General features: G+C 36.2%; 1 protein-coding gene across 4 annotated transcripts in view; it reads left to right on the forward strand.

The window, feature by feature from the left end:
- Positions 1-14,052, forward strand: part of LOC141426579 (uncharacterized) — a 44,357-nt gene that overhangs the window by 21,811 nt on the left and 8,494 nt on the right. For all 4 annotated transcript variants that reach the window (XM_074085587.1, XM_074085589.1, XM_074085590.1 and 1 more), the window contains exons 10-13: positions 9,266-9,355; positions 11,795-11,992; positions 12,323-12,554; positions 12,938-13,269. In XM_074085587.1, the coding sequence (XP_073941688.1) occupies positions 9,266-9,355; positions 11,795-11,992; positions 12,323-12,554; positions 12,938-13,269 (852 nt within the window). The remainder of the gene's footprint in view (positions 1-9,265; positions 9,356-11,794; positions 11,993-12,322; positions 12,555-12,937; positions 13,270-14,052) is intronic.

Raw genomic sequence — 14,052 nt, forward strand, 5'->3', positions numbered from 1 at the left:
GCATACATTTGAGGGCCAATATTTTTTGCCGCTCAGTATTTTAAACTTCATTGGATTTGGTTTGGTACAACCTATTCACACATCTATCATTATGTTATTTATAAGAATATCATATATCACATCATATTTTAATAACAGTATTTTATGCAACAGTTGTAATAATAACAGGGTCCAAAAAGGCGAGTGGCGTGGGTTACGATGTGAGCCTAACGAACATCGCAAGAAGAATACGCCACGATTTTTTTTTGACTTATTTTTACAACGTTGCATACAATACTTTTTCTCGGAACAGTTACTTTATAAAAAAAATACAAAATTAGAGAAAAAGTACACTTAAGTTTAGTAAGAACTAGGACAAACGCCAAATAAGCGGTAAACAACAATAAACGAGTGGAGAACATGAACATGATAGAATTTGTCTGTAGTAAACTTTGTTAGGGTTCCGTAGCCCAAATGGCAAAAACGGAACCCTTATAGTTTCGCTGTCTGTCTATCTGTCCGTCCGCAGCTTTGCTCAGGGACTATCAATGCCAGAAAGCTGTAATTTTGCACGAATATATATGTAAACTATGCTAACAAAATGGTACAATAAAAAATTCAAATAAAAATGTTTTTAGAGTACCTCCCATATACGTAAAGTGAATGTGATTTTTTTTTTCTCATCCAACCTTGTAGTGTGGGGTATCGTTAGATAGGTCTTTTAAAACCATTAGGGGGTTGTTAAACGATTTTTCGATTCAGTGATATGTTTGCGAAATGTTCAACTTTAAAATGCAAATTTTCATTAAAATCAAGCCCAGTCGTCAATACCTAAACTTGGAATATTCCGTACAAAATACGAAATCCTTAAAAAAACATTACATATTTTTTTCGTAATAGCTACGGAACCCTTTTTCGGGTGTGTCCGACACGCTCTTAGCCGGTTTTTTTAATTGACGTTTACTTGCCAGTGATGTTCGGCTTTTTCTTGTTCCTTATAAAAAACATATGAAGGTAGTAATTTGTTAAGTTGGTAGTCGTGCATTTTTGTTTAAAATTTAGTGGCTGCAGCGAATCGTTTTAGCAACATTAAGAAACAAGCACTGTTATGGGGAATAGAGAATAGACTTTTCCAAAGTCTACTTATGTTTATTTTATATCTATTAGTGTTCGTGATTAAGTAAATCACATACCTACTGTATAGGAGTTGAAGAAATTGTAAAACTCGTTCGCAAAAGAACAATTACTTATAACAAATACGAACCCGTTTAAACTGGCAGCTGGCTTGGCTGTATGGAATTATTCTATATTGTATTTCCGTAATTTCTAGGAAAGTATGGAATCCTCTCCACACTATATTCTGTTTTTTCTAACATGATTCAAATGACAGAGGCCAAACTGACGTAACTAGAGTCTCTCCTACTGTTACGCAAACTATCGATAGTTTTAGCAAAGTCTAAGAACTTAAGGTCACTGAACTCGGCCGTCTAGCTCTAGACAGAGCAACGATGAGGTGCGGTGCGGGGGAGAGGGGCGTGGCCCCGCGGGCGCCCCGTCCACTCCGACGTTCAGTGCGCGATGGTACTGGCTACATACTACGAAACTCGAAAATCTAAGTTCGTATCGTACCGTCCCTCTCGTTCTCGTATTAAATAGTATAAGTGTCAGAGGGACCGCACGATACAAACTTCGAGTTTCGGGTTTCGTAGTAGCCCTGCTGGCTGCGAAGAGTGTCGCAATTTTTCGTGAATATAATTTAATAATTGTTCCGATACAGGAGTGGCTAATTTATTATAAATGCGTTGTACATGTGAAGTATACGGCTCTGTATGTCAACGTCCTATGTACAGCCGTAATGATGGACAATTGAGATTCCATAAATTACGTAAAATAAAATCCCCCGGTCTGTCCGTTAAGTGTACGTAATTACTACCTATTAAAAAAAAATGTTCACGAGGAACTTTTAGACAATAAAGGGGATGCTACACGGTTGCCAACAAGCCTCCGACGGCGAGGCGCGGTGCGGGGCGGGGCGCGGCGCAGACTGTGAGCGGTTGCTTGCTAGGCGGCATCTGTGGCGGCATTATCAAAAAGAATCAGAACGCCACCGCCGCGCGGCAATTCGCTTTTTAATTCCCGACAATCGCGACTCGGTATAAGTGTGAACTAAGGCATTGATATTAAGTAATAATATATCTACTTACAAACTAAACGAAATTGGGACTTCATCGTATTACTTCTTTTATTCATCATCATCATCATCATCATCATTATTACGATTTTACAAAAAATGTTTAGAACCCCTTCTTCTGTGACCTTCTAGAGTCCAATGTTATCCCCACATTCATTTATAAATACCTTATTATAGGAACGTACTTGCATATTACTTTTTTGTGACAACCCTGATACATTTCCAGTGTCTAGCCGATTGTCGGCATTTCGCGCTCAGACAAAGAATATTAAGCACTGTAAATTTTCTTACACTGTGGTTTTAGGTACTATTAGGTACATCTAGTGGTAAAAGTGGCAATGGCATTATTTGTTGGTTTAACCCTTTAGTGGGTAAAAGCAAGATATTTGCCGTCATACGACTCAGATATTTTATTTTTTTCTCAATGAACGTGTTGTTAGTTAATATAACTTTTGGTTCGCATAAGAGAACATACTCGTACCAATTTACGAAAAAAAGAATAGCAGATAAACGTTATTCCAACCCATGTTAAATGATGAACTTAGATTTTTAACTATTCCTTACAATTGAACAAAAATGTTTGTAAATAAAATTTTTTTTGCTGGATTTATCCGATAGTCACAATTCTCTACTTTCAGAGACAAGATTGGCGATATAAAGTTTAAAGAAAAAAATCTGTTATTTGATAATTTTAAAAAATGAAGACGGCAATATATTTGCCACTATCCGTTAAGTGTCTGGTGTTTATTAAAGGAAAGGGTGGGTTAGGCTACAATTGTTATTGATTTATATATGGAGCAATAGCTTAATTCAATACTTCAAATTTGCCTTTTACCTTTATTGCTGAATTAGCCGTGTTAGTTAGAAATGACAACGGAAGTAAAAAAATCTCGCAAAAAAAGTGTTGATTGTTCGTGCGTGCAATCTTATAATATAATATATTGTTGTTGCTTAACTCGCAGGTTAGGTATTTTTAATTTTATAAAAAGGTTTGTTATAACTTTATACCTTCAGGCATATTCTCTTTCAATGTCTATGTATTTAAAAAAAATTCTTTTGTTTCGTAAGTCGCGTGATCCGTCAGTGTGTTACTTAACAGAAGTCATGAATATAATATTGGAAAAAAAAACCTGACTACATACAGACGTTGTCGAATGTGCAGCTCAGCTAAAAATAATAAAAGGTCAAAAATTGGATGCGAGACTTGTAAAGTCCCACTTTGTGCTGTCCCATGCTTCAGAGATTTTCACGTTTTCAATTAAGGTCGGGCAGCTACGGGACCCTGACTATAAGCATGGCCCGATATGCTCTTGCCCGGTTATTTATTTGAAAGAATTCAGTTTTAAGTTAAATAAAGGTTTTAATTATTTCTTATCATCTATTGGTTTTTAATTTATTTATTTTAGATACGTCGTGCCACCCGTAGTTCCCCCGGCAAACTGACATGACGGTCTTGTCACTTAATGCCCTTGGCTGATAGCGGCAAACATATTGCCGTCTCATAATTCGGAAACCCTGCAATAATATATACATTTCTCTTTCTCAAAAATCATAAAAAAAATCATTCATGCTGTGCGTTTCGTTAAAGTTCTCGATTCATTGCTTTAAAAAAATAATGGTCAAAGGGTTAAGCGTTATGCTTTCGAACTGAGTCTTATTTTAATTTTAAAATATTAGTACCAAATTAAGTTATTAATTTATTAATATTCGGTGTACATTAACACTCAATCCCTAGCTTTTCACTCCCGATGATCAATCGTGAGAAACGATTGCTTGCTGCCGAAAGTGTGCTCCGATTGTTAGGTCGTACAAAATTAGGTTGTCTAATAGCACCTTGAACAATATTGGTACAAGGGGTGATAAAGCTCGACCCGTGTTTCGAGTGATATGTGCACGAATTATCAGGGCGTACAAAATTGGTCGAGCTTTATCATGGATACAGATTATTACAGATGTACAAGTTGCAGAAAGTTTCCAAGTTCTCGGAAATTTCTGGAATTTTTCACAGGAAATATAGGAAATTTAAATTTAAGAAACGGAATGTTTCAATCCCCATACAAAATTGTGAGAAGTTTCCGAAATTTTCCTATATTATTATGAAAAATTGGATGTACATTAACCGCACCCTTAGTTTTGGTGATGATGATGGTTGATAATAATTAGGGTTGGGACTTTTAGATGCTTACCGTGGTTCTAGAATCCATGGAGTCGTCATATGTTATTCTATAATTTTCGCAGTCAAAGTCAAAATCTAAAAATAATACGATATATTAGATAATATGATAATGTTGTTACATCGTAATCACATTGTAATAGAGTGCAATTAAAATTATCATAAATCGTTATGGAAAAATTTACCATAGAGCAGGAATGGGGAAACTGCGGCCCGCGAAAGCTTGAAATCCGGCCCGCGACCATCAAACAAAAATCAAGAGAAGATTTCGTATTGTTAAAAATTTCATTCTCATTGGCAATGGCCAAACTAGTGTTTCAGAAAATACATATCAATATTTTTATTTCAGTAAATAACAAAGACTAAAATGCAAAACTTAGCCCGCCATATATTTCGTTAGTATATATAGGCACGTGAAGGAAAAAGTTTCCCCATCCCTGCCTGCACCACCCTCAGACTCTCACTAACGATCATCACCATCAACCATCATCAATCATCATCATCATCATCATCATCATCACCATCACTAACAATTATCATCATCAGCATCATCATCAAAATCATTATTACTAGGCATGGGACTTTTGAATGCTTACCGTGGTTCTAGAATCAATGGAGTCTTCATATGTTTAAAAACAATTTTCGAAGCCAAAGTTATATAATATTTGTTGCACCAAGCAGAAAGTTATTTATTATTGCACCGAGAGCCTATTTGGAGCCCGAGCGTTAGCGAGGGCTTTAAAAAGCACGAGGGCAATATAAATTTACTTAATGTGAGGTGCATAATCTTCTTTTCTTTTAACTATTACAGGAATAGTAGACAATAACAAACAATTACTTAATAGGAAAGAAATGTCACTAGCACTCGATGATTCCATTTTTGTAAGTTGACATCTCAGATTAAATAAAAAAGTAAAGATGGAGGACGGTGAACAGCCGAGTGAGGCCGATCAAACTACACCAATCCGTGTGCTTACACAGTGGCACGCACACACTTGCAACCAAACTACACCAAATCCTTATCTTACTTTCTTAGCAACGCATTCCCGTGGAGCATGACGTATCTTAAACTTCGACAAAATAACTAAAAATGCCAGATTGTGTAGTGAAATGATGTAAAAACTATCCATCCAAATATAAAAAGCAGGATCGAATCACTTTTCACACGCTAGTAAACTTGAAAACCAATATTTTCATTAAAAATCGAAATAATTTTGTTTGAATTTTGCTTTGAACACAAAACGTCAATACTAATGTTGCCATTATAATAATTGTAATTACCCTATTATTGGGTAAAAGTCGCCTAGGTAATACAATCTTTTTATTTATTTATTTATTTATTTATTTGTGATACACAGGTAAAATACATTGAGTCGTACAATATAATGAGAAAAAGTTCTCTGCGATCTACCTAAAAGGCGTACAAATTTTCAACTTAAATCTAAAACAATATCTAATACAAAACAAATAAAAATTAAAAAAAGAAACTACACTAAATATGACAGTACTAATATTATTATTATACAAGGTGCTATTATTATTATTATATATTATTACAGTATTATTATTAATTAATCATATCTATACAGCAGCAATGATTATAATATTTTATAACAGAGTCACGATAAAACAAATAGGTAATTGATTGAAATGTCAGGTTTTATTAATCAGAAATTCATCAATAGTATAATATGCTTCAGTTATTAGCCTTGCCTTCAAATGTTTTTTAAAATTATTAATATCTAGCTCTTTAAGGCCTTCGGACAACGAATTATAAATTTTTGTTGCCATGCCTAGGACACTTTTCCTTAACAAGGCTGTTCTGCCTTTCATAATTTGTATTTTATGTTTATGGCGAACACTTCTGGAGCCGTTGTTACATTGCAATGGAAACAACGTAGGATTTGACTTGACAAAGACTGCAACTTCGTAAATGTATAGGCTGGCTAAAGTCAATATCTTCAGTTCTTTAAAATGAGGCTTGCAGGTATCAGAGTTCTTAAGACCACGAATAGCTCGGATACATTTCTTTTGTGCAAGAAAAACTGATTGATTATTGGTAGAATTACCCCAGAAGATGATACCATATCTAAGGATTGATCCTACATATCCATGATATGCCAACAGTGCAGTGTTCTGGTCTGTTATTTTGGACAGCCTTCTTAGAGCAAAAACAAAACTATTTATACGGGTGCATAGAGAATTGGTATGTGGTTTCCAATTCAAATGATTATCAATTTCAATACCTAAAAATTTTACTACGTTTACATGTTCAATAACTCTATCTTTATACTTTACATTAAGATTGATTGAATTTGATCTAGATTGATGGAATTGCATAATTTTTGTCTTTTCAATATTAATTTTTAATCTATTTATATCTAGCCATTCGATGATCGTTGCAAGTGTATTATTTATTTCGTTCTCATATGTGTCGGAGTTGGACGCTCTAATTAAGCATGTGCTGTCATCAGCAAACAATACCAAATAATAATAATTTTATTTTTTATTTTTAAATTCTATTCTTTCTATGGCTTAAAACTTGAGAACGTGACACGTAACGTAAAGTTATTTGGTTCTTGTAAAAGTTCATCAACGTTTTTTATTGTAGTAACGGTATTAACGTGACACGCAACGTAAAGTTATTTGTTTCCTGTAAACGTTTTATTTGATCTGAGAGGTTGACATTCGCACTTTCAAAAAATGACCACGGAAAATTCGCAAGGTTCCCGCTAATTAGTTTGTTTAATTTTAATTTCTTACTTTTTTTTGGCAGATTTAGTAGCCAGTAGCAGATATTTTTACCCGCATTCTGTCAAATTTCGGATGGGCACGAAGTTTTTTTAAATATACAGCTACTTGGCTACTTACTGTTTTTGGTAGGATTGGTAGCAACAATTTTTTGTACGCAATCTGTCAAATGTCATAAGACCGTCAGGCTGAGAAAACTAACACTAGATTTTTTTACACTACGCATGCTAATTTTATAGCAAAAATACTTGTTACCTCTTTGGTGGTGCAATAAAAAAAAAAATAAAACAATGCAATAAAGGATTTTCATACATTTTTCTGCTCTAGAGCGGAAAAGTCCCCCTTTGTGCTGGGTATTTAGTTATGATGAAATTAAAGCATAGTTGGAAGAAAAATATTTTCATCACACTTGCTCGTAAACTGTGTCGAAACATGCTGGCGCTGCCAAGAGCGCAGTCAGCGGTATCGGCAATTTTTGAATTAATATTAGTTTTTATTTTACAAATATACAATTTTACTCGAAAATGTGATGAAAAACATTGTATGTTGCACGGGCGGTACTAGAATTACGAACATCGACTCATTAAAGCCCTCAGTCTTCGACTTCGGGCTTACGCATTTAACACTATATAATACACTAAAACACGTTACTGTTAGTAATCACAATAAACTAAAACAATTACTTTATGTGACAGCAACAAAAATCTCTTCTTCAACTGTCTAATATTACCCGTAACTTCCAGATACCTGAAGCGGTACTGGCTTTTGGAATATGTGTATCATAATCGTCATCAATTATTATTTCATGTTCATTTAAAAAATGGTAGTAAGCAAGGATCGTTATTGTTTTTTCTGTTTTGCGAGGTTAAATGAGTTGTAGATTGATCAAAAACTAAGATTGTTTTTTGGAATCTTTTTGTATTTTTTTTTATTTCAATTCCAAATTTTTACTTTTACGGTCATCCCGTAAAACCTAAATTGATGTCCAGTGATGGTCCTATTTTTCTGGTTTTTCTGTGCATTTATATTTTCAGCTTGTATTTTCAATTTTGATCAAAAACTCTTTTTTGTGTTCAAAAAGATTTCTGTACTCACATCGACTGAAGTTAAACTTATATTCTCGTAAAAGATATCCGATACGATACTTACTTCCTAGACACTAGCAGCTAGTCTCCAGGATGCGTTACTTTCTACGACGTTTTTGATGACGTAATGGCAACATTTCATTCATATTATTGAGAAAAATATAATTCAAGTTTTCGAGTGTCACTTTCAGACTGACAAGCAATCTTGCAAATTAATAATAAGTTCGTTTTCACTTCCCATGCTTTTAAAATGTTACTTCGGTATCTGCATATCGGGACTAAAGCTCCTTTTTATTCTCTAGGGATTAAAGTTTTTTTTATTTTTTATTTACGTTGGAAACCCTTAAACAGCCAGCTAACACGGTGTTTGTGAATGGAGGATTTTTAGGCGTGGAAATAACCTCAAAATGACAACTACAAAAATATGCAAAAAAAAACAAGGTTTAATTTCGTGAAACACAATTAATAATTACGAATATGAATCTATTCAATTATATTAAGGATTAAATCATTTTATTATGCATAGTGCAATTAGTTTTAAAATAGTCTTCAATTTTGAAACTGTTGGCTAAATATGCAAGCTTTTAAAGCGTCACTTCATAAACAATAAAAGAAAAGAAAAAACCGCGCAAGATTTTTTTTCCCCTGTTGTCATTATGGCTTGTTGTAGACCCTTGTTCAACAATCTACTATTCTTTTACCGCTTTTATTTTTACGGATAACCCTCACCTCTATCAATTGCGGCCTATTGAAACAACATTGTGAAGGCGTTCATTAAAGAAAGTAGGTTAATATAACACAGTGCCTACGCATTAACTTAACATATTGGTAGCGAATTTGAATCCAAATTTTAGAACAATCGGCAGTTTGAATGTGATTTCATTTTTCAAGCATTATATCCCTGTTGGAAAAAATAAAAAAATTGTTACCACCTTACAAAGTTATATAATTTATCATGTGTCATTTGAATCATGTAAGAACAAATGGAGTATAGTTAAACTTGCGCTGGTCTTCTTTTCTTGACTAACATATAGACATTACAATACTGAAATGACATTGCAATTTAAAAAATATACATATTTTCAGAGTTTTACTGAGGGTCCGGATGATGTATTACATCAAACATGAAGTTATTGGCGACTATGCTACACAGATCGACGCTGGAGTACATGCAAGGTAACATTTCTGACAGTGAAAAAGTTCTGCTAATACAGTCAAAGTCAAAGTTTTTTTAAAAATAAGTTCCTAAATAGTTATGTGTTGTTGGAGAGCTAAGAAAACGGTTATGTAACCGTCTTTAATATAATATGAGTTATTTGGATAAGGATTATAATATTTTTCACCTATGATGAGTTCTGTGACGTTTCGAGTTTGACAGTTTTAGAAATGTACAATTTATCGAGTGAACTATCAATTTTTCTAAGCGTTATTAGTGCCTATTTTGGAGAAGTTGCATTATATTTTAAAAAAAATTATCTTTCCAGATTTTTTTTTTTTCAAGAAAAGTAAATAGCGCGCCTCGCTCTGCTCGGGTGGCTAAACATCTCGTGTCATTATGGCTTGTTTAGTCCCTTGTTAAACAATCTACTATTCTTCGCTGCCAGTTTCGCCAAATTGTTCTTTTGTGATTCGGGAAACGGTAGCTTTCCCGATATCCTGCGCATCTGCAACTCGGTCAGCACCGTTTTCAATCGCCATCAATGGGCCATCGTTTTCTCGTTCTCGCTCGAAATAATCCCTCAAACGAATTACAAACTCCCGACTGTGGGAGTTCAAAACAGTCTTTTTTTAGACTGTTTTGCCTTTTTGCCAAAAAATGACTTCAAACTTAACAAGAAACAGTAACAAAAGTCAACAATAATAATAACAGAAATGAACAATAACAAAATACCTACAATGCAAAGAAAACGCAACGAAAACAACTAGTATGTATACAAGGCAGATGTACTCGTATTGGACAGTGATACTGACATGCACGCACTTGGCCACAAGATGACTGCGGCCGCGTTCCAAATAGCCGCGTTTACAAAATCTTGAAAGTTCTGTTTAAAGATTTAAAATATCTTATTGTTCCCTGTTATCGAATAATGAACCGCGGCAATGAGGGCTATCTTTTTTTGTCTCACTAGATGGCGCACTGTTGCGTGAGGTTTTTAAGTATGGCTTTCAAAGTCTGTTATTACGGGCGTGAAAACAAAGTTTAGATTAAAATCATATTTAATACACCTTCAAACCGTACCATATAAATATCGAGCATGCCACAGTGTTGCATAGTCCCCGTTTTGTTCGGAAAAAAGGGAGGACAAAGGTTTCCGAAAAACAAAAGTGTCTGAAAACACAGACGTTCATTGCCCCGGAACGCATATTTGCCATAATTAATTTCAGATATTGCAAAATATTCACAATATTATTCTAATTATAAATAAACCCGCGTATCTCACCTAAAAACTATGAGATTTGACATTTCGGAGACCTCACGCTACACTAGCGCCTCTAGTGGCGAATTCATACGCGATAGCCCTCATTGCCGATAATGTTGTGTCACGTCACTACTCTGTTCCGTTTTACACATTGCGTCATTTAACAAAATAAATATTTTTCTATCGTATTCGATGGAGTCTATTTAATGGACACTGATATTGCTATATATTTTTAAAAAGTAGTTTTGCATTTTTTTTGATTATTTTGCATCAAAATATAAATTACTTAAAAAAAATATTTTGCGAACATAGTATGCGTAATTCGGAAAATTTTCAAGTGTCACAGACCTCATCATAGGTTAAAAATACAATAACACAAAGGTATGGATAACATGATGTTCTGATTTTAGTCGGTATTTCTGTCGACTTTTAAAATGTAAAAAAGTAGTTATAGTGACATAAGTACAATAGTTGGACATATGGTATCGCGAAGTTTTTAGATATTAATATATTCTTTAATACAGTAGAACCTTTTTTTGTTCTATCATCAATAGTTTCCACAGCGCATGCGATGAAAGATGTTTTATGGCAACTTTTTTTACACTTTGAGTTACATTATTGAAGTTTTAGTACGGAACCCTAATTTTTTTCTGGTTATAAATATAGCCTATGGTACTTTGAAATAATTTTGCATCCTTATAGTGAAAGAAGTTTTAAAATCAGTCCAGTAGTTTTTGAGTTAATTCGTAACAAACATCCAAAAATACAAAAATACAAATCTTTCCTCTTTATTATATTAGTATAGATATCATAACAATAACAACCACTAGTATCAATACAAAATCACATCCCTGACCAATGATTATTATTTATAAGATAAGTCCAGAATTTAATTATTGATAATGCTTTCTTACTTTGTTTTATCCCTCACATGGTTCACTGTGTCAATCATATTCGGAGTTAATATCAATCTCCTGCTCCGGTTTATTTTTTATCCGCAGATTTTCCATTTCCTTGTATCATTTCAAGGTGAAACCACATTTCTTTTACGTATTACCATTAAGTACCATCATTTAATACTTAACATCAGGTAGTTTTTCTTTTATACGGTCCTTAGTTTACGAGTCAGTCGTGGCCGGTGTATATAGGGCAGTGTAGAGCTAGAAGCTACAAAGATGGCGGTGTTGTGTTGCAGCGCGTTGGGCATGCGCGTGCCGCGCGGCGTGGACAGCGCGCCGCCGCGCGTGTGGTGGGACGCGGAGTGCGACGTGTCGCTGCTGGTGGGCACCTACGTGCACGGCTACGAGAACTACCTCGCCATGCGCTCCGACCCGCAGCTCTGCTACGTCGACAAGCTCGGCCCGCCCGACGACGCCGAGTGCACCGACATCAAGTTTGTATTATTACGGCTCCATATCCGAAACGTCATAATTATTGTCAACAAACTATTACTGTCACTGTATATTTTTTCATTTGTTCTTCTTTATGTTGCAACTGGTGTAGATTCGGTCAATCGAGTCTTCAACAGTTCTGAGAATGCATTTTCGAATTAACTGGATGTGTTTCTTTTTTTTAGCTTTCGTATCTTGCTTTACTAACTGCTCGTTTTTCAGCTAATCATTTTTCTCTATTCTGATCCATGGTAACTTTTCTGTATCGAAGTTCATTAATTAAGTTAAAAGTATAGCGAGCGGTGTCTCTGAACCGCGTAATATTTGTTTAGAAGTGAAGAAAGAAAGGTGCGCGGCAGTGCAGTGGGCGACGAAGATTGCACGGACGAGGTTTCTAGTGGAGCGGGCGCGACGTCGCCGGCCGCGTCGCCGCGCGCCGACGACGACGGCGCTGGGCACCAGTGGCCGTCCATGCAAGACCTCAACACGCGTCTGCGCCGTCTCATCACTGCCTACCAGCGCAACTACAAGCGCGAAGAGCTCAAGATGCAGCAGAAAGCTAAGGTGAGCACAAAAACACTTTGTAAGCTGACCGTAGATATGACCATGTATGTACGAGGTTTTTACCTCTTTGTTCACCTGTTTATTAGAGCCGTTATCCGCAATTTGGTCTGCGTCCCGTGAAAATTGCACTTACCCTTGATAAGAAGTAACCTAAGTATTTCTACTAGAGATAATGAAATCTTATCCTCGAAATTCATGAAATGACTATTTGAGTTCCAGCTCACGTCTCTTAAGTGTATCCTATTTATGTGCCAAATTGCTATTAGCTTTTTTGAGAAGTTTCCAATTTGCGCTGACCTATTCTCAGAGGAGGGTTGTGTCCAGCTCACAGGCCTCCTCAGGACGTTAGAAGGTGGCGATGTTGAAGGTGTAACCGTGTTTAGATGGAGCGTCGCGAGCGTATGGAACAGTTGGCTCGAGACGAGGTGTCCGCGTGGCGCTGGTCTCGCGCGGACGAGGAAGCATTCCGCCGCACCGTGGCGTCGTACGGCGTGGAGTTCGACCCCGCCACCAAGAGTCTGCGCTGGGGCCGCTTCCGCGCGCTTGCTCGCCTCGACGCGAAGGGCGACGACGCGCTCACAGACTACCTCAAGGCGTTCATGGCGATGTGCAAGCGCCAGTGCGGCCTCTCCGTCGGCGAGGCCGAGCTGCCCACGCGCGCCGACCTCAAGGCCGAGCCCATCGGCGAGGAGCGCGCTATCGCCACACTGGAAAGGTAGCATTGCAAGACTGAACCAATTCAGAGTATTAATAGTACATTGTTGCACCAAGCAGAAAGTTATTTAGTATTGCACCGAGTGCCGATTTGGAGCCCGAGCGTCAGCGAGGACTTTAAAAAGCACGAGGGCAATATAAGTTACTTAATGCGAGGTGCATAATCTGCTTTTCTTTCAACTATTACAGGAATAGTAGACGAAAAAAAAAACTCATGCTAAATAATGAATAGGAAAGAAATGTCACTAGCACTCGATGAATCCATTTTTGTAACTTTACATTCGCACTCTCAAAAAATGTCCACGGAAAATTCGCAAGGCTCCCGCCAATTAGTTTTTTTTTTTTTTTTTTTTTTTTTTTTTTTTACTTTTTTTGGCAGAGTTAGAAGCCAGCAGATATTTTTACCCGCAATCTGTCAAATTTCGGATGGGCGCCAGGTTGGCCAACCAAACAATTTTAAATATACGGCTACTTACTGTTTTTGGTGGGATTGGTAGCAACAATTTTTTGTACGCAATCACTTTATAGTAAAAATACTTATGTTACCTCTTTGGTGGCGCAATTTAAAAAAATCTAAAAGCAATAAAGGATTTTCATACATTTTTTCTGCTCTAGAGCAGAAAAGTCCCGCTATGTGCTAGGTATTTAGTGCGGTTATGATGAAATAAAAGCATATGAAATAGTACATTACTGCCGAGGCCGTGAAAAAGCAATTTGTGGATGAGTAGAATTTCACGAACGAAGCGTAGCTGAGTCCGTCAATAAATACGAATCCACGAATTGC

Source organism: Choristoneura fumiferana, chromosome 3, assembly GCF_025370935.1.
Source record: "Choristoneura fumiferana chromosome 3, NRCan_CFum_1, whole genome shotgun sequence".
Classification (NCBI taxonomy): domain Eukaryota; kingdom Metazoa; phylum Arthropoda; class Insecta; order Lepidoptera; family Tortricidae; genus Choristoneura; species Choristoneura fumiferana.